Genomic DNA, 27,767 nt, shown 5'->3' with positions numbered 1-27,767 from the left:
GCTTTGTAGCCTGTCCTGGAACTTGCTCTGTAGACAGGCTGGCTTCGAACTCACAGAGATCTGCCTGTCTCTGCCTCCTGAGTGCTGGGATTAAAGACAAGCACCACCACCTGGTTTTTTTTTTGTTGTTGTTGTTGGTGGTGGTGGTGGTGGTTTTTTTTTGGTTGGTTGGTTTTTTGTTCTGCTTTGGTTTGGTTTTTGAGATATTTCCTGATAAATCCTCTGAATCTATGGCTTCTTGACACACTGTTACAGGAGAATGCTGACTTCTTATATGTTGATGCTTGGTCTGCCAACTCCTCATGGGGAGGAAATCCCCCACCAGAAGAAGGTTCACTTGCTGTTATTACAAAAGGACAAATAATTCTGCTGGATCAAAGTACTCCTATTCTGAAAATGTTACTCATTCAAGGTGAATTTGTGACGATCTGTGTATTAGACTTTGCTGACAATTTCTATGAAGTTAATTTCACCAAAATTCATTATTATGAACATTTATCTTTGCACTAGGCTTCTAAAATCTGATTGTAGATTATGAATTTATTTTGTGTGCTACCACTAGCATTCTTCAAACTTTGTCTCATGAAACTTTTTCTTCAGTACTAATAGGGGAGGCTGGTGAACATCTTGATGTGCTCATATTTAATTGATTAAAATAACAGCATTTCCCATGTCGAGAATATTAAGACAGTGAATCCCAGAGGCTACAAAACTGTATCAGTTTGCTCAAGTCAATCCTAAACAATTCTTGACTGCCCTTGAAAACTGACCGCAGTTCTCTCCTTTGTCATGAATCTTTCAGTTATAATTCTGCTTCTTCGTATTCTGGTTCTATTATAATAATTAAATAGTCACCGCAATTACAATTATACACTAAAGAAATTTTCAACAGAAATTATAAAGTGCGCAGAAATTTTGTGTATAAACCTTGGCATAATGGTTGTGTGTGTTTGAAGACTGCTGCAATTTTATGATTGTTTTTAGCTTCTGCAAAATGATATTTACTTGAAGATAAAGTTGTACTATCTTCAAATTGACATCAGTCTTTTAAAAGGCGTCTTAGTATATCCTAAACAATGCTACTCAAACTATTCATGTGGCACAAATCCGTACAAATTTCAGAGCTAACTTTTTTTTAAGGACAGAGATAATGTTGACATTATAATGGTTTTTATAAAGATAACTATTTCTTTGTTTTTAATCTATATTTTGAATTCATGTTTTATAGAATTAGTTTGTCTAGTTGTGCTGTTTAATGGTGGTGGAAATAACCCTAGTATTTCTTCAGTTGCCCTAGAATTTCTTTTCCTGTAACCTCTTGTGGTCTCATGACATATTAATATTATGTGGTTCATAGGTGGGACTCTGATATTTGATGAAGCTGATATTGAACTCCAGGCAGAAAATATCCTAATCACAGATGGGGGTGTTCTTCAGGTATAAAAAATAATGTATTTATCTAATTTTATTGTTTAAAATATTATGTGTAAAATAAGTTGTTAATCCTACCATATTTTCCTGAAGTTGTCTTTGTTTAGACAGGTTTAATTAGTGGAAAACTTGCCAGAGGTTCATTCTCAGAATATTCCTCCATTTTATTAGAAAAAACATAGTGTGTTGTTGAATTTAAAATAAAAGAAAAACTGCTCTGGGTCGATTAGCATGCCTTCTGGAGGTCAGCTGTTGTATATTGACCTATTAGAAAATTCAGGTCTTAGGGTTGAGGGAGCAAACAAGATGACACAGAAAAAGTCAACAGCACCCGAGGGACAACCCTGGAGGTCATATTCTAGTTTCTATGGGTAGAACCAATCATTGGCTTTAATCGCACTTGAGGTACCAGGGTAACATTGAGCTTCTGATTTTGATGTTTTCTGTGTTACAGTAGCACACACATGCACCTGTGCAGACAGGAAAACACACACACACACACACACAGACACACAAATATAAGGGTCACATTGTGAAAGAAAGGTATGAATGACGAGGCAATTCTTAAATGGGGAAAAAAATGAAAAACAATTACTTTCACTTGATAAGAATTGTCAATTGCTGAGTTTTACTTTTCTGAACGGTTTGTTTGAATTCTTTCAGATCGGGACAGAAGCATCTCCATTTCAACACAAGGCTGTCATTACGCTGCATGGACATCTTCGATCCCCTGAGCTCCCTGTGTATGGAGCTAAGACCTTGGCTGTGCGAGAGGGCACACTGGACTTGCACGGTAGACTAGAGACACTCCGGAATAAACTTTATCCAAAGAGGCTTCTGCTCTCTTTGGATAGTCTTTGTTCCCTAAGTCTTTCTGACTCTACCCCTTAGTCTAGAAAGCTCCCCCTACACAGCAAGTCTCAGATCAAGGTGATGCCTTCCTTGTGACCCATCCCATACTCTTTTCATCACGGTTTCTACGGATGGGCAACATTGTTACCTCGTGACAGTCCTTTAATCCCTTATGTACTCTGCCTACTTAGTACTCTGTCTGAAAGGGCACTAATTTTGGAATTAGAAGAAGGTAATATCATCATTTTTACTTCTAAATATAGGATATTTCTAAAATATAAAAATAAATGTACAGCTGTACTTTTCTATAGCTATAATTCAGGAAATTGTCATCCATTAATGGGTTTGATCATGTTTGAGGGGCCAGGGTGACATTCCCTAAGTATAAAGGCAGTCATTTTTTTCACACTGATGTTTTCCAGCTGAGGAAAATCATAGCCTTTTTTGAATATGGAATGCCATGAACAGGAATATTATGACCATAAATGTCCTATGTGTGACTAATATCCATCCTACTGTGATTTCTTAGAAATTTATATGTATGATTTATCTGTAGATTATCGGTTTAAACAGTCCATGCTAACAATAATAATATCACAATTTCTGCTGTTTCTGTAAAGATTTTCATAAACAGAATATATCTTTGCAGAAGCACAATTTATTAACATCGAACATAAATACATCATTATGGAAGCATTTTCTTGTCAATTTTCCAAAGGAAGAATTTTCATTTTTTTTTTTTTTGAGATAAGTGGTGAAATCCTAAGGTAGAATAAGTCTTCCCCAGTTCGACAGAATTCAAATGCAGAGAGCACTTAGTAACCCTGAAAAGACATCTGAGAAAATGCTGGGTGTTTGTGTGCCTTCCAGGTCTGCCCGTGCCTGTGGTCTGGACTCGTTTGGCTCACACTGCAAATGCGGGAGAGTGGATGTTGATTGTACAAGAGGCAGTGACGTGGAAAGCGGGAGAGAGCATCGTGATTGCTAGCACAGGACACAGGTATCTAGCGATGCTGATTTATTTAAGATACACTTTTTTTTTTTATCTGTGTAAAAGACGAACGATTTGGAATTAACCCAAACTATTTTATTCTGACTTGAGTCATTTGGTAAAGAACCCTAAACAGCCAAATGCACGTGGGTCGGATGTTAGCCTCTGTGAGATCACCAGGGTGTTGAGGTTTTAGTGACTGATCTGAATCATAATAAAACAATGTGTAGCAATAAGATGCTTTTTCACAGGGTTAGGTTCTTCGGTGAGATTTCCCCGGAAAGGAGCATTCCGCTCCTAAAAGTCATTTGAAATCGACTCACTGTGCTGCGAAACCTAAAGACAACCATGGAAACAAACATGTAAATGAGCTTTTTTGTGTGAGGGTCACTGGAGGACGCGCTGAGCAGCAGCCAGAACTCCTTCATCCCACAGGCTTGGCAGCGTTTCCCACTGAGCAAACCTGGAGGCAGAAACAGAATGGGCGAAGAAATCCATAGGCAATGAAGGAGCTAGCAGAACTTCCCACAACTGAAGTTACCCACGCCCCTTAATTTCCATGTAGTTACATATTCCAGCAATTAAGAAATTAAACATATAGTGCAGCTTTCCCGAGGCTATGGGGGAGCCAGGATGAGAGGAGCTTTCATTTGTTTTAGCTTTAGCTTGCTATTTAAATTAGACACTAAGTTTGAATGTCGTTATGTTTACCAGGAAACGAAGAGTAATTATGACAAGAAACAGACCTGCCAAGTCCATGGTTGACTTTAAAAAAATTAAAATGCAAGATGCCATTTTTAAAGTTAAAAATAGGCTTGCAGATGTTGGGAAGAGATAAATATATACTTACAAACTTAGTTCTGTAAGTGCCTTTTTTTTTCTCCCCTTGGAAGGAAATTTAAATTATATAATGACAAAAAAAGGAGGAAAATCGTGGTGCTCATTAATATAATAGAAAATCTTTATTTATAGCCTTTCTATGTGAAATCTTTACAATTTAGAATAGAGCTGCTTTTAAGAAACATGAGTTAGGACTGGAAGCTAGGCTCACAACCAAAACATCAGGAAAAAAGTTAAGGGGTTTCCCATCAAATTTAATTCATTATTCACAGGTGAATCCAATCTGAGAATTTACAAAATCAGAGTTAAGAAAATAGCTTTTCTGGATGCAGAAAACACTGGGCCAATCTTGAGAGTCCAAGTGATGAGAGGGAGGAAGGATTGTATGAGCCAGAGGGGTCAGGATCATGACAGAGAAAGCCATAGAGACTGCTGACCTGAGCTAATGGGAGCTCATGGACTCTGGACCGGCAGCCAAGGAGCCTGCATGGGACCGACCTGGACCCTCCGCATGTGGATGGCAGTTGTGTAGCTTGGTATATTTGTGGGGTCCCTAGCAGTGGGATCAGGACCTGTTCCTGGTGCTGGCACAGGAGCCGGCATTTTGGAACCTAGTCCCCATGCAGGGAGGCCTCGGCCAGCCTTGTTGCAGAGGAAAAGGAACTTGGTCCTGTCTTCAGTTTTTTTGTTTTGTTTTATTTTTTTCTATACCCTCTTGAGCTAAGACAGTTCAAGAACAGCCTAAACTGCTTCCACATACCACCCGTGGGATCTGACTTTGAGTCACTCTAAAACATCCTGGAGTCTCCACCTCTCCGTGTTACGGCCACTCCTCCATGGGTCCTTAGGGATCTAGGTTCCTGTGGTCCCTTACCATCTGGGAAAGCCATTTTGTTTTGTGTCCTCTAGTTTCTTTCACTATTATCCTTTAAAAACTATCATTAAACTGTTTAAAAATGTCCATGTCTATTTCACGCCATGAGTCCTTTTCCCCCTTGTAACAGAGTCTCAACTACTTCAACGGACCGTTGGCCCCGAACTGCCGGGGCCCCTGACCCCTATCCTTCTATGCATCAAATCCCTTCAGCTCTGCCCTTGAACTTCTGTCCCATTAGCTTTCCCTGCTTCCAGTTTCACTTCGTTTACCACGTCTGGATGACCGCAGCGTCTTTCTAGTTTTTTTTAAGTGCTCAGCAGGCAAAATAATTCAAAATAATTCCATGTGCAGCAGCCAGACCAGAAGACGAGACAGAGAAATAGGCATGACAGGACCACAATATGGTCCTTCTGAGTGCCAACAGAGCAGTCTGCAAGCTGTAATAACAATCTAGACGGGGTGAGAGAGATGGCAGAGTTCACTTTTAATCTAGCTTATATATGACACCGGCATTTTACCCAGTTTTTCAAGCTAAGAAAGAATTATGGGAAAAAGAAGAACAAAAGAAAGCACAGTCATCTCTGCTAAACTTGCCTGTCACCAATCACACTTTGTGGAAACTGTGAAATAACATCCTGGTGCACTCAGCTTAAAGTCAGAGGCCCTCTCTGCTTGCTGTCTCCAGGGTTTGTCTCTATGCCTGGAAAGCAAACTAGACCCCTAGAAAACAAACTGCTTAAAGAACTGAATATATGAATGTGTGCATCATAGAATTTACAAGACTTAACAAGAGTCATTTACTGTAGCTGGAATTTTGAGGATATTAGAGAATAAACTGCAACCGAAAATTTTCTCTGCTTAGAAACTTCTAATGGCGTTCCTTTCTAAGAGTTTCTCTACCTCGCCATGACTGGTACCTTGACCAGATGATCGTGGCTGCAGGAAGGCTTCATCTGTGTCTTACAGAATGCTCAACAGGCTCTCTGGTGTCTCTCCATTGATGCCAGCAGCACAGTCCTTCCCACCAAAGCTGTTTACAGTCCTCGCTGGGAGTATACAGTCATTCTCATTAGAGAACCTCTGAGGATGATCCCTAAAGCTATAGATGAATATTTTTGTACTCTCTGAAATAATCTAGCCCTTGGGTTTGAGTCATAAAACTTACTCTAAATACAAAATAATTTTCTCAAATGTCCTCTCAGAATAGGGCATGACATTTAAAAAAAAAAGTACCTTCCTTGAGAGGACGAAAGGGAAACTGCAGTCAGGATGTAAAATAAAAAAATATTTAATTAATTAATAAAAAAGAATATAAATGTCAGCTATAATACAGATAAATATTTTACTTCTATTCTCAAGACTGTTATGATTCTGTCCATAACTTAATTTGTATTAACTGGAACTTTAATTACGTTACTCAGTGCTGTGAGTCGAATACAAAATGTTCCCTATAGATTTGTGTATTTGCAAACTTGGTTCCCACATGGGGATGCTGTTTGGAAGGCTGTAGAGCCTTTAGGAGGTTGGAGCCCGGTTAAAGGAAGCATTGGACATGGCCATTCTGCTCTCTTCCTGGTGGTGGAGGCCATGTGAGCCTTGAGCTCCTGCCACCACACCTTCCACAACAGGGTGGGCTACATCTGTTAAAGTACATTTTAGCATAAATCCTTCCATTTAGTTTTATTTTCTTAGATATTTAGTCACATCAGTAAAAAAAAAAGTAATTAATAAAAATACTTACTTTATGACGGAAGCACTCAAACGTGTAAAACAAATATGGCAAATGTGTATGCTAATTTGTAAATTTTTTTCTTAAAATTTTATAGACACAGTCAAGGAGAGAATGAGAAACGGACCATTGCATCCGTGTCCTCTGATGGGATGAGCATAACACTAACCAGGCCCCTAAACTACACACACTTAGGAATTACTGTCACGCTCCCAGACGGAACTGTGTTTGAAGCAAGGGCAGAGGTTGGACTTCTTACAAGAAATATCTTGATAAGAGGGTCTGAAAATGTGGAATGGAATGACAAAATCCCATCGTGTCCTGATGGATTTGACACAGGTATTCTTCCCATCCATTGTCCGACAGTGATCATGCTAATTTTCTTTTTTTTTTTAATTTTTTTTTATTGCGAAAAGAAGAAAAAAAAACATAAACAAAAAACAAGTTACCACCTCCTCCCAGCCTCCCATTTCCATTCCCCTCCTCCCACCCTTCTACCCCTCCTCCCACCCTTCTCCCCCTCCTCCCACCCTTCTCCCCCTTCCCCCACTCCTCTCCCCCCCCCTCCCTCTCCAGTCCACAGAGCAGTCCGGGTTCCCTGCCCTGTGGTAAGTCCTAGGTCCTCCCCCCTCCGTCCATATCTAGGAAGGTGAACATCCAAACTGGCTAGGCTCCCACAAAGCCAGCACATTAAGTAGGATCAAAACCCCGTGCCATTGTCCTTGGTGTCTCATCAGCCCTCATTGTTCGCCATGTTCAGAGAGTCCGGTTTTATCCCATGCTTTTTCGGTCACAGTCCAGCTGGCCTTGGTGAGCTCCCCGTAGATCAGCTCCACTGTCTCAGTGGGTGGATGCACGCCTCGTGGTCCCGAATTCTTTGCTCATGTTCTCCCTCCTTCTGCTCCTCCTTGGGACCTTGGGAGCTCAGTCCAGTGCTCCTGTGTGGGTCTCTGTCTCTATCTCTATCCATCACCAGATGAAGATTCTATGATGATATGCAAGATATTCGTCAGTATTGCTCTAGGATAGGGTCATTTCATGTTCCCAATCCTCAGCTGCCCAAGGAACTAACTGGGAACCTCATCTTGGGCACTAGGGAGCCCCTCTAGGGTCAAGTCTCTTGCCCACCCTAAACTGGCTCCCTTAACTAAGAATTGTGGTTCTGTGCTCCCCTATCCACCTTTCCTTTATCAAGACATGTTGATTTCTACGGAAGTGTGTTATTCTATTTTCAACATCCAAACATACCATGTGGGCATAAAGTATGGAAAATTGGAATCTCTGATGGCTTGAAAATATCTGTAATATAGTGATGAAAATGACCATTACTGATACCAAAGTGGAAGAAATGAGTGTACTTGGAATCCATTGATGAAGTCCCTCCCATTCTTGTGGTTTCTTGTTATACGTTTCAATTCTCAAGGTCCTTCGTCATATGGTCTTGGGTAACTCCAGAGTCATAAATCATCCAGAAGCTACATCACTTACGTTTACCAAGAAAATGCAGAATACAGTATTTGATGTTTTATTTAGCAAATCTTTACATCTTTTCCAAAGTCTGCATTATATATATTAGGGTAATTTCATCATAGATACATATTGTAAAAGGTAGTTCATGAACAATGTTGACTAGATGGAAAATTTGATATATGAGAAGATAAAGAGATATGAATGTAGATATAGAGGTCTATAACTTTTAAGATAGGCTAGAATAGCTCCAATGCCTTTGAAATTTTGGTCTGAGTCATTCTTTGCATGAGATTCTATCCTCTATGCCCTGAAGGATGTTTTGCAATATGCCTGACGTATATGAATTAAATATTAGTAACATTCCCATCACTGTGTCAGCCAAAAATGGTTTCCAGATGTTGCAAAAGTTTTCTCTGGAAACAACATTATCCCATAGTTGCAAGCACAGGGCTACACTATGCCCCATTAGTCAACAAGCCTAAAATATCCATGATGTTCACTGACAAAGGATACTTCTTATTCATGCTTCAACTGTCTGGTCCTTCAACAGGAGGCCCTTCTCATTACCATCCCAGAATTCAGATTGATGTCGGCTTTGTCTCAATATGGGCTTTAATCATCTCAGAAGCAAAGATGAGATGACGAGAGGAGCAAGCCACATATTAATTGCTTAGGTTCTGAAACGATGTATATTGTTTCTGTTTATGTGACATTGGTCAGACATAAGTCAACAGCTATGATGTCTAAGGGAATTAGTGAAAGGCCCTGAACGCACAGTAGAGAATTATTGGATATTGGTGCATCTTAATGATGTGTTTATACTATGAAGCAGAATATCTTTTGACAAGTTATCTCTTAATATTTTTGTAATCATTAGTAAGTGATGATAAAACAGCAGACACAATTTAGCTAATAGCTTTTTCTTCAAAGGCAAACATAGGTTCATTGGATTTTATGTTAAATGACCAATTTTCTGATTCCAGTTTATCTTTATCAAGTCTCACAGTAGACATGAAAGCAAGCCTCAAGCTGTTAAAAGGAAAAGACTTCCTGTTATGCAAATTGGGCTGTCAGAATCTACCGCTAATCAAGCGTAATTTTGCGTTATGGTAATTTCCAATTTGAAGAGGAAGCTTCAGAAACCATAAACAAAATACAATTATCATTATTTACTCAACCATTCAAATATTATTTGATACTATCTCCAAAAATGCCCTAGAATATGCAAAGATGAATAAGACAGCACACTTAGCTTTCTTATTAGCTAGAAAAAAAGAGACATGAATATGTAAGAATTATACTTGAGACTAAGGTTAAAATTACATGTAAACAAAGAAATATGAAATGAGTATAAGGAAATTTTTAACAATAATGTTGTTGGAACGTCTTGAATATTGCTTTGAAATATTTTTACAGGAGAATTTGCTACACAGACATGCCTTCAAGGGAAGTTCGGAGAAGAAATAGGAAGTGACCAGTTTGGAGGCTGCATTATGCTGCACGCTCCTTTACCTGGAGCTAACATGGTAACTGGAAGAATAGAATATGTAGAGGTAAGGACCATGATGGTTAAATCACCAAGGTGTCATACAATAAATTTGTACTCAGCTCCTGCTGTGTGCCATACTCTACATCCAATATGATAGCAGACAGATAAACGAACAGTTTTAGTACAGCCAATTATTCACTTATTTGATCATTACAAATATTTGTTTATTTTTTATTTTTACTTTTTTGATTTTTCAAGACAGGGTTTCTCTGTGTAGCTTTGGTACCTGTCCTGGAACCAGCTCTTGTAGACCAGGCTGGCCTCGGACTCACAGCGCTCTGCCTGCCTCTGCCTGCCTAGTGCTGGGATTCAAGGCATGCACCACCTGCCCAGCTGTTTCTTTGTTTTTAAAAGCGTAAATCATATCTGGGTACACACACAATTCAAAACCTAATTATGGCATCATAGCACATCTAAAACACAAAATTCCATTCTCTTTCGTGGGACCATGGGACCTGAATTCTAGCTATTTATGATTTTGTCACCTGTGACTTGTTCAAGTCAGCTTAGACACCTGGGCCTCCTTATGTAACTATGTCAAGCACATTTCTGACTTATGTCCACAGTCCATGTTCTTTGTTCAGTTTAAAATGTTATTCATCAAAGCTTGCATACTTCATGTTCGTAATGTTACTGGGTTTCCTCTCAATGTCACTTCATAAGAGAGCCCTCTCCTTACCGTGTTTACTTAAAATTGCTACCTGGTTACCTTTACTCAAACTCTAATATTTTATGAATTTCAGAATCTTCTTCATGTCTTTTCAATAATCAGACTTAATAATCCTCAGGATGTACCAGTTGTTATCAAGTACTCAGTGAAGAAAAGAGGAGGGAGGGAATTAGATGTACAATACCAAGATCCATAAACCCATTTTGGGAACTCCTAGATAGCAATGATAGTAGCAGAGTCAACACTTCCATCTTGCCATAGCCTTTTCTTAAGATAAATTACACATGTGACATCTGAGATATGAACTGACTGAGTTTCCAGAATTGAGTTGTATATTATGTATTAGTGATAGCTAATTTTGTAGAAAAAATAAGAATAAATAGCTATTCTAATATTTTCTTTCCATAGACAATTGGCTTATGTTAAATCACTTGTTAGCATCTTGGGTATTAGATCATAGATAATTAGATAATTTAGATACTAGGTAATAAAGTTAATTAGAGCATAGACTTGAAAGAAGAGAGAGCTGAATGGTTAGTAACAGCGCCTAATCTGGACTCATTCCCACCTGGATTGCATTGAACTTTGCAGGTGTAAACAAGGCACTCGAACTGTTTACATTTTCTTCATCTGTGAGATGAAGTAAGTGGTGACCTCTTATGATTATGGTAAAGACTGTGACCTTGCATATAAAGCAATACAGTGTCTGGCACGTGATAAATATCCCAAGTGTTTTTTTATATATAGGAATCAAAGGATCGGGAAAAAGAAGACATTTAGAGAACTTTCTTTTGTTAAATAGAAAAGTTCAGTAGTAGAATTTAGTTGTAGAGAGAAGATAAAACGCAAAAGAGTCAAAGATGGGTTTGAGCATAGTAAAGAGCAAAGCTACCTTGCAACAATAGGTTTGCCATTACATTTGTGTGCTTGTTCACTCTGTTCATGACCTAACACATATTGTCCTATTGTATTCAATTATATCAAATATTGTATTTAGAATAAAATACTATTTTCAAGTAATAGCATGAATAATATGGAGGATATTAATATAAATATATTTATATCTTAATATGAACTTGGAGATTATTTTGAAACAGCAAGTTACTGAACAGTTATTTCTGGCATGACAGGTATTCCATGCTGGTCAAGCTTTCCGTTTGGGACGATACCCAATACATTGGCACCTACTTGGAGATTTACAGTTCAAGTCTTATGTAAAAGGCTGTGCAATTCATCAAACATACAACAGAGCTGTTACAATCCACAATACACATCACCTTCTTGTTGAGAGGAATATTATATATGATATAAAGGGAGGAGCCTTTTTCATAGAGGATGGCATTGAACATGGCAATATTCTACAGTATAACTTGGCCATCTTTGTACAACAAAGTACTAGTCTCCTCAATGATGACGTGACTCCAGCCGCATTCTGGGTAACCAACCCTAACAACACCATACGGCACAATGTGGCTGCTGGTGGCACTCACTTTGGCTTTTGGTACAGAATGAATGATCACCCGGATGGCCCCTCCTATGACCGAAACATCTGCCAAAAAAGAATTCCTCTTGGAGAATTCTTTAACAATACTGTTCATTCTCAAGGGTGGTTTGGACTGTGGATTTTTGAAGAATATTTCCCCATGCAAACAGGATCTTGTACCTCTACAGTGCCCGTACCTGCTATCTTTAATTCACTCACTGTCTGGAATTGCCAAAAGGGAGCCGAGTGGGTCCATGGAGGGGCTCTGCAGTTCCACAACTTTCTGACGGTGAATAATTACGAGGCTGGGATTGAGACCAAGAGGATTCTGGCTCCTTATGTTGGAGGATGGGGTGAAACCAATGGAGCTGTGATTAAAAATGCCAAAATTGTTGGTCACCTTGATGAACTGGGAATGGGGTCTGCGTTTTGCACTTCGAAAGGCCTCGTTCTCCCATTTAGTCAAGGCCTGACTGTGTCCTCCACACACTTCATGAATTTTGACCGTCGTGACTGTGTGGCCTTGGGAATAACAACCATCACCGGGGTCTGTAATGAACGATGCGGAGGCTGGAGTACAAAGTTCGTTGACATCCAGTATTTCCACACCCCAAATAAGGCTGGCTTCCGATGGGAGCACGAAGCAGTTCTGATCGATGTCGATGGTTCACTTACAGGTAATATTGCTCTTCAATCTGTGATAAAAGGATATCAGAGCTATACTTAAGCTTACGTGAAGTTAAATAATTAAGGCTGATTCACCAGTATCACAGATTATAGCCCAGCAGTAAACTATACTACTGAAAATTACAGGAAACACTAGGCACTGATGAGAGATTCGTTTTTGAAAGAGCTTCAAACTGTCAGACGCAGCCTCCAAACAAATTCTTTTTCTCTACCATTTGCAACTGGACTATGAGCTAGTGATGGTGCTAAGAACACTAGTGGAGATACTTACTGCTTGCTGCCATTTCGGTGCTGGAGCTCCTCTATCTGCCTTCAGTTTTCATTCAGATAAAAATTGTCTTCATTATTCCCAAGTGTATACACTCAATACAAATGGATATAAATTCAAACCCCTTTTTTAAATCATGCAGTCAGAATATGCCCTTATTAGAATACATTCAAAAGAAGTGGCAAGACTGCTCTCAACTCCTTTGTAGTTTAAATTCTAAATTTGTATTTGTTTAAAAATAGGTTAAATTGACAAAAATTAAGAAAGAGGATATAATATAGTTTTTTTCTAGTTCTAACTCTGTTAAGGATTTTGTTTTTGTTTTGATGGTGGATAGATACATAAAAATATATTTGATAATAAGTGTGTAAAATTCAATGTATAGCTCCATAGCTTCAGAGTGGCTCTTCTAACTGTATCAAACTTTATTGAGATGTATGCACTTGGATTTGGTTAAAGTCAGTGTGTGATGATTTTTATTTGCCAGTTTTTTTAATAAAGAAGTTTATGAAATTATTAAATAGGTATGTTAAACCTAGAAAAATACCAATATGTGTCCTATGTTTTTCTATTATTTTAAGTAACGTAAGTTCAAATATGTCATATTTTCTCTAAATATATTCATGATTTCTCAAGGGTTTTAGCTTCACAAATTGTTAATTTTGGACCTGTCTAAACAGAGTGGGAAGCGTAGGTGGGTGCATTGCCGAATACTTTTTAAGAATCAACTGTCAGATAAACCTAGAGATAGTAGTGACTGGGTTCTGAAGGTCTCCTTGAAAGATGAAATGCATTCTTTCCCATGCTCACATGGTCCGAGTTCTCAGCGACAGCTGATAAAGTCTGTCTCCCTTTCTAACTCTAGCTTTTAGACTGCTGTCGTGGTTCTCACTCTAGTTCCATGTAGCTTTCACTCACTGGCTTAACGCAGGTTCTAAAGGTGACTTTACCTCATTGGCCCACAGAGATCTTGCTTAGTGCCTGGCTGGAATGGTATCTAGTCCCCTTGGTCCTTCCGAAGGCTTTGTTCCCTCTCCCATCATCAGAGTCAGTGCGGGCTTTCTCTAGTAACTCATCATGTATTTCTTTAAAAGCACGGTATATGAGCAGACATCATATACCATTCGTCAGAGTCGAATCCTTTTGTGGATCCCGAATCAAGCCACTTGGGCTCCCTCCCATCCCTTACTTTGACTCTCGTGGATGCTTCATGTCTTGTGTTCCAAATAGATTTGTGGTGAGTCCCTTAACAGAAAAGTCTATTGTGAAACCAATGCATCCTTGTCTCTTGAAAACAAAACCCTCTACCAAGACGTCTACAATGTATTAGTAATGCTGTCACCACAGGACTGTAGATCAATTTTATGAATTTTCTGATAGAAAATAGCAATCATGCTGCTTCTATTTCTTCCCCAGGGCACAGAGGGCACACCGTCATTCCCCACAGCTCCCTACTAGACCCTTCCCACTGCGCTCAAGAGGCTGCATGGAGCATTGGTTTTCCCGGATCTGTCTGTGACGCCTCGGTCAGTTTCCACCGGGTAGCATTCAACAAGCCTTCTCCAGTGTCTCTGCTTGAAAAAGATGTAGTTCTCTCAGACTCTTTTGGTAAGTGAATTGGAATAGTTTGAGTCAGTAAGTGCAATGCTTTGCTTTCCTAAATGTTTCTCATTATCTTCTTCACGGTGTTCTGAACATTGCAAAGAGCACGTTTATACCAGACATAGTCCAGGCAGGACAGCAGGTACTCTAAGTGAGGGCTGGAGGCACAATAAATGGGTGTATGATATTCTGTCGTTTGAGGAGCCACCAGACAATATTAAGGCAAAGAACAGGAAAGTTGCCAAAGCCATTGGAGCAAGGCAATAAAGATAGATATATTAAGCTGAAGACAATTTTTTTTTTTGCTAAGCTTGCTTAATGACACAGAATGTGTTTAGCATCTCCTAGGTCAATAGATGTATATGAAGTGCTATGGACTGTTGATTAGTAACAGGATTACTGTGCTTAGTACACCTGCTGAACTTGGCATCATTACCAGACTAGGTTGTCCTAATTTATTATTATTCACAATCCATATCTAACTCTTCAGCCAAAAGGAAAGTTAACTGGGGATGTGGTCATAACCTTGCTTTTCCTATGTCATAAATCTTTGGTAGTTGCACTGACCTCTGCAGTTCCGTACAGTGTGTTTGCTGTCACTCATCTGTCAATTACAACAACAAAAGTTTGAGAAAATAATTAACTGGTATGGAGAAAGATTTATCTGGGCTCAGTTTTGGAGCTTTCCGTCTGTGAATAGCAGGACCAATTGCTTTTGAGGCGGTCACAAGACGGTCCGTCCTGGAGAGGAACACATAATGGAATAAAGCTACTGAGTCTTACATTCCCATTATGAGGGCCCGTTCTTAATGACCCAAATACCCACAGGGCTGCACTTTTTCAAAGTTCTATTGCTTTTGAATACCACCATCCTGAGACTATACCTATAAAGCATTGGCCTATGCAGGACAATTATCTTGGTTAATGTCTAGGAAGCTTGGTTCTTCGTCCCCTTAGTCCTTACTAAGAGTCAGTTTGGGAATTTCTCGAAGTATATATTTTCTCATTTACACCTTGGCTAGCCTACCTTGAGTGACTCAAATCTGCATATCCATCTATCTCTATTTCACCTATCAATTTGTTCATCTATTGAGAAATTACTAATATTCTTTGACTTTCAATGGGTTGTATTCTGATAAACTCATTCCTATGAGTAAATGTAGTAAAGTTAGGAATGGAGCTGCTACACATAACACGCTAAAGAGGACGGTTCGGTCTAGCTTACTTTACCCATGCTTGGACAGTTGCACTAGCCCCTAGCTCAGAAAAGTCATCTAACACAAAGCCTATTTTATAATAATGGCTTGAATATCTAATGTAATTAATTGGATAGTAAGTTATTGTGATTTTATGACCTGCCAGTGTAGAGTCCAAAACTCATTAAGATGAACCATCATAAATTATATTTTCTCTGCATAAATATCTATCTATAATGAAACAATTTTGTTTTCCGCATCCTGTGATGATAGAATGGAGATCTGACAATGAGTGAAAGCTTCTGATAATCAAGGATTTTCTAGACAACATCTTTACAATATTTACAAATGTTATTCTTTACATTTTCTTTGTAAAGTCAAATGGTGCAGCTTTTTGATGACTAAATCTCTACCTGTGAATGTCTAATCCCAACACGTTAGGAATTATGACTATAGAAAGGGACTTTGTCAACAAATCAAGTGCTCTTTACTGTCCTTTGATGATATCAATAGTTATCATTCTTTGTTTTGTGATATTTTTCTCTTTTTGCTTTTTGAGGGGCTCACCAACCAGTTCCCAAATAAGAGAGACTTATTCTTAGTTATGAATGCCCGATCTTAGCTTGGCTTGTTTCTTGTCTGATTTTTTTAAGTTATCCTGTCTACTTTTTCTTTCTGGGCTTTTATCTTTCTCTATTTCTGTGTATCTTACTTCCCTTCTTATTCCGTGGCTGTGTGGCTGGGTGACTGGCCCCTCACGTCCTCCTCTCCTTGTTCTCTTGCTCCTCATTTTCTCGCCTCCCAGATTTCTCTTATTTATACTCTCTGTCTGCCAGCCCCGCCTATCCTTGCTCCTGTCTCACTATTGGTCATTCATCTCTTTTTTTAGGACCATCAGGTGTTTTAGACAGGCACAGTAACACAGCTTCACAGAGTTAAACAAATGTGCGTAAGCAATAGTCACACACCTGAAAATAATATTTCCCAACAACTCTTCCTCAAAACATTGCAAATAATTACAAAATGGCAATTTAATATGCTCTCAATATTGCCCAATACACCAACCCCTATTTAACTATATTAATAAGTTGACTGATGATTTGAAACAAAAATCAGGCATTTCAATAGTAGCCTATTCCACTTTGAAATTTACAACATGAATATACCAGCAATATGCTAACTACTAAAAGTACCTGTTACTAGTCTAATTCATGCTGATGTATTGGAATATTCTTATTCTTTACACATTAGATTCTCTCAAGATGTTCCTTATAAAACTCCAAGTTCTTCCCCCCATTTCAAGCAGAATTCTACACCTATTTACTGTGCATTATGAAACTGGGTAAATACCTGTGCCCCATTCCTCGACCTACTTTGAGATAAGTTTGAGTAAAGGTTCAGTCCAACACCGACTTTCACAGTTCCCTTTCTAGATGGTGGATTATGCAAACAAGTGTGGTGGTTTATACAAGGGCTGTGGTTTTGTAATGTCCACTGTTCCTTCCCTCTCAGCTCAGTAGCTTTTGCTCTTTGAACTGGTAAGGACCTGGAAAATAAGAAAGACGTGGTCAATTATTCAGTAACGGACTTCTGTTCCTCAGAGGTCAATGCAGAAATTTTTATTTCAGTATAAAGTATATGGTAGCAAATCTATGATCTCTAAAAATCTATCACCAAGCAGGTCGGGAAAGGGTGACGTGAAAAAAGGGAGAGGAATCTGGAGACAGAAAGCACTAGTGTGAAGTAGGCTGTCTCATAGCAACCAACCATGCTCTGTGCTAGGCATTGCAGGTGTCCACTAGGACTCAATACTGCCCCCTAGAGAGAGAGAGTTACAGAAATTAGACCTTCCTCCCTTGTCTGTCTCAGGACAACCAGAAGATGGGATTTTGTATTTTCTCTCTTTTTTTATTATTATTTTTTTTTATTGAAGAAAGAAAAATTTCCGCCTCCTCCCAGCCTCCCATTTCCCTCCCCCTCCTCCCACTCCTCTCCCCCTTCCCCCCACTCCTCTCCCCCTGTATTTTCTCTTGTTCAGAAACAGAGGCCTTTCATGAGGTGGAGATTATGGCTGCTCCTTGTTTTATGTTCTCCTACAGGCACCAGCATCATTCCTTTTCAGAAGAAACGGCTGACCCATATGTCTGGCTGGATGGCTCTGATTCCAAATGCAAATCACATTAATTGGTATTTTAGAGGTGTGGAACACTTAACCAACATATCATACACATCAACGTTCTATGGATTTAAGGTAAACGAAGGGCTACAAAAAAACAGAACAGCAGCCTACACCGTCATCCTCACACACCCATCTTCTTTTCTTTTCTCTTCTGAGTTTGTATGTAAATTTATGTATTCCGGTATATGCGCATATATGTATAAAGATGGGAACCTCTGTATCTTTATTGGTCTCCACCTTATTCCCTTGAGATAGGTGATCTCCCTTGACACAGACTCTCTTATTTAATTTAACGCAGAACTAGCCTGAAGATTGGAAAGCCCCAGAAATCCTCCAGTTTGCACACTTGAGTCACACTTGGCTTTTGTGGGGGGCCTTGGAATTGGAGCTCAGGTGGTCCTGCTTCCACACCAAGCAGTTCTATCCATTGAACATTTCAGTAACTTCTTAGCCATTTCTCAATCCAGCATGCTCTTACTTCATAAATCAATCTTTCCAAGCCCTACGATGCACCCAGAATGATCTACTAACTCTAAATCTAAGAAGGAGGAAATTTTTGCCATATTCCCATGTTATGCTTTTTCCTAACTTCTTTGTCCTTATTTCTGTGACAATAGCTTACACATATTGAGTTCCAAGTATCAGTTAAGGGTTTATTTGTACCATGAGCTAGGATAGAGAACATTAATTACAGAATACAATATTTGTATTTCCACCACATATCTCTACCATCATATTTTCAAATGGTAACTATCTTTGAAAAGGAATAAAAGTTTGTGAAGATAGAGGGGCTCCATTCTCTGACCTCAGTAATTGTATTCAGCATCTTGATGAGGTGTTTCCTCCTACATTCTTCTATGAATGCTACATATGTGTGTGGCCCAGAAACCATATCCAGCATTACTTTTTAAATTGTAAGGTATCACAGGAAAAGCATAGATCTTAAAAACACACACACACACACATATATATATATACGTGTGAAACTTATATACCCATGTGTACATATGAGTGAAGAACCTGCACATGCGTGTGGAGAGAGAAGAAAAAAATAAGAAGAAAAAGAATAAAGACTCTTTTCTTACATTGATAATGGAGCTAGCATTGTTGACATAGACCTGCAACATGTTAAACAACATAAAAGTCCCCATTGGAAGGTAAATGGGAAACTAACTTTGCATGTAATACACTACATGGGCTACGTGCATGGTATTGAAACCAAGTTATAATTGGCGATACATTTTTATATAAATCAAGCCACATTTTTCTGCAACAATTTTAGGAGGAAGACTATGTAATTATATCACATAACTTCACTCAAAATCCTGATATGTTTAATGTTGTTGACATGCGGAATGGCTCGTCCAACCCACTGAGCTGGAATACTAGCAAGAATGGAGATTGGCATCTTGAAGCAAATACCAGTACTCTCTATTACCTAGGTATGTATTCATTGGGCAGAGTGATTTTTTTACCTAATAATTTTCCCAAAGATAAGGACAATTTCTTAATAGAAATATGTGACACACAGTAGCCTGTATTATCAGAACTTGATAAATATTTGTTGAATAAAAGTATGGCACATAAAGTTTATGCTGGAAAAGCTTTTAATTTAAAAGCTTGAGTTAAATTTTTGAAGATAATGCTCATATAATTTACACAAGGTCCTGATTACATTATTTACAGAACTAGAGAAAACAAATATAATGGCAGCTTCCATTACTATTAAAATATTTTTAGAAAATAAAAGTATTTAAGAATAAAATTAAAACTGGATAGTGGTGGTGCACACCTTTAATCCCAATACCCAGGAAGCAGAGGGAGGAAGTTTGAGGCCAGCCAGTCTACAGAGAGAGTTCCAGGACAATCAGGGCAACACAGAGAAATCCAGTCTCCAAAATCCAAATGCCAACCACCCCCAGAAAGAATAAAATTTAAATTTAAAAAATAGATATTATTAAACTAATTTTAAAGCACACATATTTTATTTTATGTACATGTGTGTTTATTTTATGTTTTGCTTGCATATGTGCATCTGTACCATGTGGTTTCCTTGTGCTCACAGAGGCCAGAAGAAGGACATCAGATTCCTACAACAGGAGTTATAGACAGTTCTAAGCTGCCATGTGGGTGCTGGGAATAAAATCGGGTCCCCTGGGAGAGTAACCCATGCTTTTAACAGCTGAACCCTCTCTCTAGCCCCTTAAGGCATTCATTTTCATTAATTCTTCTTAATATCTCATCTCCTAAAATGATACCTATTTTGTTGAAGTTTCCCAATGCTTATTTTCTGTTTCTGGGTAAGTGATGTTTCCAAAATGCTATGGCTTCGTACAGATTTAAGTACTACGGTCGTCCTGTTAATGTGTTCATTGAAACCATATTGATTTTGCTTCAGTGTCCGGGAGAAGCGACCTTCCTCAGAGCCAGCCCATTCCTGGGACGCTAGATCCTGATGTGAAAGATGTCGTCATTAATTTCACAGCCTACTGCTGTGTTCTCCAAGACTGCTTTCCCGTTTACCCCCCATCAAGAAAGCCAGTTCCCAGGAAACGCCCAGCCGTTTACTTGTAAGTAGGCCTTCTTCCGCTAATATCTTCGATGCAATCTAAATCTCTCCTGCGGGAGATAAAACTGCCTCCCTCCTGCACGACGACTTTTCACAAAGTACATCCACACCTATGCTTTTCTCTTTTTGTAATTCACTCCTCACGAAAAAATGGAGAAATCTCACAAAAAGTGGGTGCAAAAGTTGCTGACAGTGTTAACACTAGTGGAGAGTTAGCTTGGATTCTGATAGCTGTCCCAAGTCCTTTATTGTATAGGTGAGAAAGATGCCATCCAGTGACATAAGTGAGCTGTGTGAGTTCTGTGAATGGAGTTAGGGTATGTCTAGTCCAGCACAGCGTCTGAGCTTCTTCATTATTCCAAGCGGTGTCATCCTCACAAGAAAACATCTCATTGTATTCAAGTATTGATCTCAATCTTAATGCTTCTAGTTAAAATCCTTCCCTTCTGTCTGATCAGATTTTACAGCTCCCTACTTTTTTTACCCGTGTGAATCACTACAGTTTCGTTACTGTGTAAATGGCTCTCTTGCATCTCAGTACTAATCATTTCCAGCCAGAGGGTATCAACTTTCTAATCACATCCCTTAGGAAATTTTCCATTGGCTGCCAGTTTCTAGAAGGCACAATTACAAGGCAAGGCCCCTTCTTTCCAATGCGTTTTCCATGTTTATTCCAGGTTAAGGCAGCCTTCATTCTGGGTGCAAACCTATCACCCCAAGTCCCTGTGCTGCCATTGCTCAGGGCATAACCCCAATTTGTCCCTGACAAATAAGAGATCATTCTTACTGCCCTTCCATTCACAGAATCTACCCAAATATGTCCTTAAAGTGTACATGGTGAAATAGCACCATTTGCCAGTGTCCCGTAAACAGATAGAGGATGTACTGCTTTTCAACTTCCTGCGGCCAAATCTTATAAGAAAATGAAATAATTGGCATATCTCAAATGAAATTAAAGTTTGGTTAAATTGGCATATACCAAAATAAGGATTCGATGTGAAGAAAGGTGTTCAAATTTTTAAAAGTAATATTTTTCAGTAGAAAAAGTACGTTGTTTGTATATGTTTTGTGAATGCTACTAATTGTACATATTAGCTTGCCTAGTTAGTAAAATTATTAAATATCTGATTCACATTATACCATTCCCAGGACATCTAATGCACTGCTGCGCCTTAAGGAAGTGCTCACTAAATACATAGAGGTGGCAATTAATGGCAGTATTCCTTTTCTTTTCAGTTTATGGTCAAATGAGTCTTTTTGGCAATCATCCCCAGAGAACAACTATACTGTACCTCACCCAGGAGCAAATGTGGTTATTCCTGAAGGTAAGCACACAAGTGTACATAAGTCATATGTTATGACTTATGGGAACATTAAGGCTGCCGTGGAGCAGGCATGTTAATGGTTACATCTCTGTCTTCAAGCGTCATATGCTGGGGAAGAGTCACTGGAAAGAGATGTGTCAGGGGATGAAGCATAATCTTTACGTTTTCTGTACATGATAGCTTATATGGGTGTGGTACAGTTTCCTGCTTTCCCTGAGACTCCAAAGACCAACAAGGGAGTGCGTGGCTTAAGTTCAGGGGTTCAAAACCTAAGTTATACACAGCAACACTGTTTTCTTCTTCTTCTTCTTCTTCTTCTTCTTCTTCTTCTTCTTCTTCTTCTTCTTCTTCTTCTTCTTCTCCTCCTCCTCCTCCTCCTCCTCCTTCTTCTCCTTCCTCCTCCTCTTCCTCCTCCTCCTCCTCTTACTCCTCCTCCTCCTCCTTTTCCTTGTTCTTCTTCTTCTGACAGGGTTTCTCTGTGTTGCTCTTGCTGGCTTCGAACTCACAGAGATCCGCCTGCCTCTACCTCCCGAGTGCTGGGATTAATAGCATGCACCACCACTGCCCAGCCACAGCTGTTTCAAAAACTAAAAAGTCACAAGGACGACAAAACCACAATAGCATAATTTCTGTAAGATACAGAAATCATTAAGTGAAAAGAAATCATGGACAAGATTCTGGAGTAAGCTGTCAATGTTGTGTCATGCGGTTCATGGGGTGGGTTGCATTGCATTTCTTACTGTTTTTTAGGATCATGGATTGTAGCTGACACAGATATACCCCCAATGGAAAAACTCATTATTTGGGGAGTTCTGGAAATAGAAGACAGATCTGAAGTGGGATCTGCAGCCCCTTCTTATAGAAGAGTTGTTTTGAACGCCACCTACATATCAGTGCAGGTAGGGGTGATGTCTCATCTTTTATACTTTTAATCTTATTAATTTCTGACAGGAAAATTTAAGGAATTAGCGTTCAGTGTGTAGATAACCACACACACACACACACACACACAGAGAGAGAGAGAGAGAGAGAGAGAGAGAGAGAGAGAGAGAGAGAGAGAACTGTTGTAGCCCAGAAAATGCAAGTGTCACACACCTCCTAAGTCTTCTTTCTGCTCTCTTTTAAATCATGGTTTCATCTTCCTTACTGGGGTAATTAGCAGCATACACTTGAGTGTGTGGTTGTCCCTGTTTTCATGCTACTTAAAATATTTGTATTGATATTATATAAAGCTTAACTATGCGTTCACACCAACGAATACCAAATCATTAGGTGTTCTAAAGAGAAAAGATTTTGACTATTTTTTAAAGAAAACTTACGGTGCTTCTTAAAAATTAATGGGCATAGGTGGGATTATGAAAACAAAAGTAATCAGCTTCACTGTTTCAGTGGCGTGGAATGGTCACCCGGTTCTTCTATAAACCTCAGGTGGTCTTGAGCTTGTAACAGCTTAATCAGCTTAATTGTCTTGTCACTCTGCTGCTATTTATGAGAAAAGAATCGCTAAACAAAAAAGCTATTAGGGATTTATTTTAAAGAGCATTTATTGCACAAATAAACTTCCCTGATGCGATCCGGAAGCTAAGCTAAGAGTCCACAAGTAGAGATGTAAATGCAGCTATAAACGGAGATAATGGTTTGATGCTATGTCTGTCCATTTGGTGCACAGTAATAGTAGGTTCACCCCTGAGGCCACTGGGTGCCCCAAAATGGGTTCTTGGCCAATCAACATGCTCCAGTAGATGGCTTTATACCCATGGCAGCACAAATTGGTTTGGGTGGGTTATTTATAAAAATGGAAGAGAAAATAAAGATGTGAAATTGGGAACAGGAGGCAGGAGTGGAACTGGATGGACAGGAGTTAGAGGGGGGTGTGGGAGGTGAATAGGATCCAGACATCGAAAGAAATTCTCAAGGAATGAATAAAAATGTGATATTTAACAGAATTTGCTAGCTTTTTATGAAAATATAAAGAACAGAAATGCCTTTTGATGCTTTACAGAGCATAAGATTTTGGGCAGATGTATGGAACTGAGGAATAATGCCGTATGTGTCTTTACTTCACTGTTTATTAGTTTATTAAAACGTTAAATGTTGAATAAGTTGTCTGACTGCTTTCATTTCAGCATCAGTTTTCTCACTTATGAAATAAAAATAAAAACACCAATTCATGAGTTTAGTATGAAGGCTAAAGTTTATAATTAATATAGATGAAGTCTTACATTAGGTTCATTTGATAACAGCCATCACTAGCAATGCTGGCCCTTGTGGGTATAGCTTAGACGGAGTGTTAGGAGCATATTGTGTGTGTCTATTCAAACATCACTAGCTTAGGTCTTGGGAGATCTTAGTTCTAGATCTGACAGTAAATAGATATTGGATTTGACCATGGAAAAGCATTTAGACTCTCTATCCTATGGCTAAAGGATAAAGTCACTTCCAACCACAAGACTGACCTAACAAAATGTCTCCATTTACCAGGGAAGCTTCTGGCTTCTTCTTTCTAATGGGTGCACTTTATTCCTGCTCATTTTTTTTTTAAAGTCCTAACCATTTTCTGCTTCTTTGCAGGGAGGGAGATTAATTGGTGGCTGGGAAGATAACCCTTTTAAAGGAGAATTGCAGATTGTTCTTCGAGGAAATCATTCTACCCCAGAATGGGCTTTTCCGGAAGGACCAAATCAAGGGGCAAAGGTCTTAGGTAAGGGACGTCATATACTGAATGTCTCTTGTCTTTTTTCTTAGTCTCTTTCAAAATACACAGCCCTAAAGTACTCAGCTCATGATGGCGTGGCTTCACAATCTTTTACAGCCTTTCATTTATCCTAAACACAAAAAGGCCAGAGATTTTAAGATATTAAATAATGTCATATTACAGTTTGGTAACAGATGTAGATGTGCATACTTCAAATCGAAATTAGTTATTATAAGATTAAATTTAGCAAAGTTATCTATATGCATATCATTTCTTTAGACTGGTGTCTTCATAATCTTTTTTTTTTTGCTATGGAAGAACAATAATACTTTTCGTATTTTGTGACTTCTCCCTTCCCTACCCATAATTCCATTTCAATATTCATAAACATTTTTTGGCTCAGTTGGCTGTGCTGTCAGTTCCCCACTTACAGCTGCAGCCGAACTTAATTTCCCCAGGGCATTGGTGTGTTGTGCACAGTCCTATTTAAATCTAGAAGGCAAAGGTCTTACAGGAGTAATTAACAGCTGCTTTCATTAATACTATTGCATATTCATTTAGGAGACACGTAAGAATGCCAGTACAACATTGAGGCAGGCGAGCACAGTCTTTAAAGATATTTGTATGTCTACATTTATTTTTCAAAAATGACATCAACCAGTGCAAAATAATATCAAGAAAAAAACTATTTAAACACATGTGTCTTTTCAGCTCCAATCTGAAGAAAACTAGTATTAGGTAACAATTTTCTATCTTTTCTTGCACATATATTATTTATAATTATTTATTGGGTTTTTCCTTTTGTTAAAACATGGTTAAAATTAACACATCATGAGACAGCTTTTTTGTTTCTTTGCTAACATATTATGGATATATGGTTTAGATCAATTGGTGCCCACAGAGAAAGCTCTCCTTTTTTTAGAATATTGTTTCCCACTGTTAAAATAATTGAAACATTTATAATAATTTATGTACATCTTCATTAATTCCATTTTTTATTGTTCCAAAATAACGTTGTTGCAAGACTCCTAATTTGTTTCTTTTCACGCCAGGTTTACTATGGTCTAACTGCCAATACTTTTTGCACAGCCAACCTCAATTCATTCCATTCATTCTCAAATGTTTAGTAGCTTGCTAAAATAGTCTCATTCTACACTAGCTCCCAACTCAGCCTGTGCAATCAGTGGGAATGCTTCTCTCTTTCAGGGGTGTTTGGTGAGCTGGACCTGCATGGACTTCCACATTCGATATATAAAACTAAACTATCAGAAACTGCAGAGGCAGGCTCCAGAATCTTATCTCTGGTAGACGCTGTGGATTGGCAGGTAGAGAACAAATCATGATGTCAAGTGTTTATCAAACCATATCAGGAGCATCACGTGTACATTAGTTATAAAACAAAAATATATAAGCTGTTGGTTATAAATATTTGTAACTTATAATTTCTTGAAGGAGAGACAGTAGAACTATTTAAATATATTTTATTGTTATCTCTGTTACCTTATCCTTTGTCATTTTTGATGTTATATTTCAGCATTTGAAAAGCAAACAAACTTCGAAGCACAATGAAATCCAAGTGTTATCTATAGCAAATGAGAGAATAGTAGAATGCTAATAGAAACCTCATGATTTAGACTTTGTTACATTTTATTTATTCATGGAGCACATGATTTTTTATGGGGTGGTTGAGGGGGAAGGACATGCCACACGTGTGTTTGTGGGCATGGGGTAGTGTCATACTCTAGAATTCTTAATATCAACAAAGCACAGTTATTGTTAGAGATCTAGATGTATACTTAATTTTTTGCTGGTAATACCCCGATTACTAATAAAACATAAATTTGGAATTATTTATGATTGTTCCTAAGAAATATAAACCTACTTTTAAAATTGCTCTTGCATTTGGCACTTGAATTTTTCTAAGGAGGGAGAAGATATTGTGATAACTACCACAAGCTATGATTTACATCAAACAGAGACTAGAAGGATTGCTAAAATCCTGCATGGGCACAAAATTCTCGTCCTCAATGACAGCCTTTCCTACACTCACCTTGGTAAGTGGCGGCTCTTTAATCAAGGGGCTATGCAATTAAAATATCTGGAAATGTCCATATTTTAGCTATGTATCCTTTAATTATAATTCTTTGATTGAACTTTACAAATATTTTGCAAGCACAGTTGGCTTGGGTGCCAGTGGATTCTACTGTTCATGTCTAGGCTTCCAAAACCCTTTGCAATATATAATGTATTTTTTGTTCATTCATTTACTCATTCAGCAAATATCCAACAAAGACCTACTATATAATATTCTATGGAGTAAAACTCTGTCCTTTTCTAAGTGTCCAGAAGTTCTTAATATACCATGGAATTGTAAAAGTTTTTTATTCCGTGACAGTTAAGAGCACTGGCTACTCTTCCAGAAGTATGGGATTCAATTCCCAGCACCTACATGGTGGCTTATAGCAATCTATAACTCCAGTTCCAGGAGATCCAACACCCTCTTCTGGCCTTTGAGTGCACAGAGACACGCAAATGACATATAAAATAAATAAAAACAAAAAGATGTAAATTGTGCTTGATACACTTCTAACAGAATTCTGGTTCATATGCTATATACATATAAAAGTAGAACAATCCCATGACTAGGATCTGGGAAAAAAAACAGTATCAATTCTACTCAGGGTCCAGGGAAACATTTTTTAAATAACACAGTTTCCTCATTGACTAAAACTAAAACAAGTATTTTAAATAGCATTGCAATAATATTATCATGTGTAACTTTATATAATTGCAAACCACCTCCAAAGATTTTCGAAAGGAACTCGTATTTAAAATAATCTTAAGCACTGTCTACATTTCAATTATTTTTCATTAGTGTGTATTCATTGCTTGTGGTACTGTGTTATATAAGAATGTTTTCATACAAGTATAGAATGTACTTTGAGTTTATTCTTTCTAGACTATCTTATTTTTCTTACTGTTCATAATAGTTTATTCCTGGAACAAGCCTAGGTGTTCATCAACAGAAAAATGGATAAAGAAAGTATAGTGTACATAGATAGTAAACTTTCCAAGCATAAAAAACAAAAGTTACATTGTTTTCAGGAGCACCAATGCAAGTGGAAACAGAAATATTAAGTGAAATAAGTCAGTCTCAGAAAAACCAGTGCTGGATTTCTTCTCATATTTGTACTTCATAGATTTAACAAAGGTATAAAATTGTCGAGAGAAACAAAAGGAAAGAAGAGGAAAGCAATAGTTTTAATTCCTAATTTTAATAATTTTATTACATAAACAGATGTCATGTCTTGGATGCACTAGTATATAAATAAAATAGTATCTTAATTCAGCCTA

The 27,767-nt window shown here is 38.3% G+C and overlaps 1 protein-coding gene across 1 annotated transcript in view; it reads left to right on the top strand.

Annotated features, from left to right (window-relative positions):
- Window positions 1-27,767, top strand: part of Pkhd1l1 (PKHD1 like 1) — a 133,228-nt gene that overhangs the window by 67,977 nt on the left and 37,484 nt on the right. The window contains exons 43-58 of the mRNA XM_041637621.1: window positions 256-412; window positions 1,358-1,437; window positions 2,095-2,224; window positions 3,154-3,283; window positions 6,818-7,059; window positions 9,607-9,743; window positions 11,540-12,569; window positions 14,264-14,455; window positions 17,745-17,896; window positions 19,107-19,266; window positions 20,223-20,394; window positions 21,630-21,718; window positions 22,469-22,617; window positions 24,290-24,419; window positions 25,620-25,738; window positions 26,338-26,467. Of these exons, the coding sequence (XP_041493555.1) occupies window positions 256-412; window positions 1,358-1,437; window positions 2,095-2,224; window positions 3,154-3,283; window positions 6,818-7,059; window positions 9,607-9,743; window positions 11,540-12,569; window positions 14,264-14,455; window positions 17,745-17,896; window positions 19,107-19,266; window positions 20,223-20,394; window positions 21,630-21,718; window positions 22,469-22,617; window positions 24,290-24,419; window positions 25,620-25,738; window positions 26,338-26,467 (3,199 nt within the window). The remainder of the gene's footprint in view (window positions 1-255; window positions 413-1,357; window positions 1,438-2,094; window positions 2,225-3,153; window positions 3,284-6,817; window positions 7,060-9,606; window positions 9,744-11,539; window positions 12,570-14,263; window positions 14,456-17,744; window positions 17,897-19,106; window positions 19,267-20,222; window positions 20,395-21,629; window positions 21,719-22,468; window positions 22,618-24,289; window positions 24,420-25,619; window positions 25,739-26,337; window positions 26,468-27,767) is intronic.

Source organism: Microtus oregoni, unplaced genomic scaffold (genome assembly GCF_018167655.1).
Source record: "Microtus oregoni isolate MIOR12 unplaced genomic scaffold, Mior012 000053F_ref0000044, whole genome shotgun sequence".
Taxonomy (NCBI): Eukaryota; Metazoa; Chordata; class Mammalia; order Rodentia; family Cricetidae; genus Microtus; species Microtus oregoni.
Note: the sequence above shows the minus strand (reverse complement) of the source record. Positions and strands in the feature narration are given on the sequence as shown.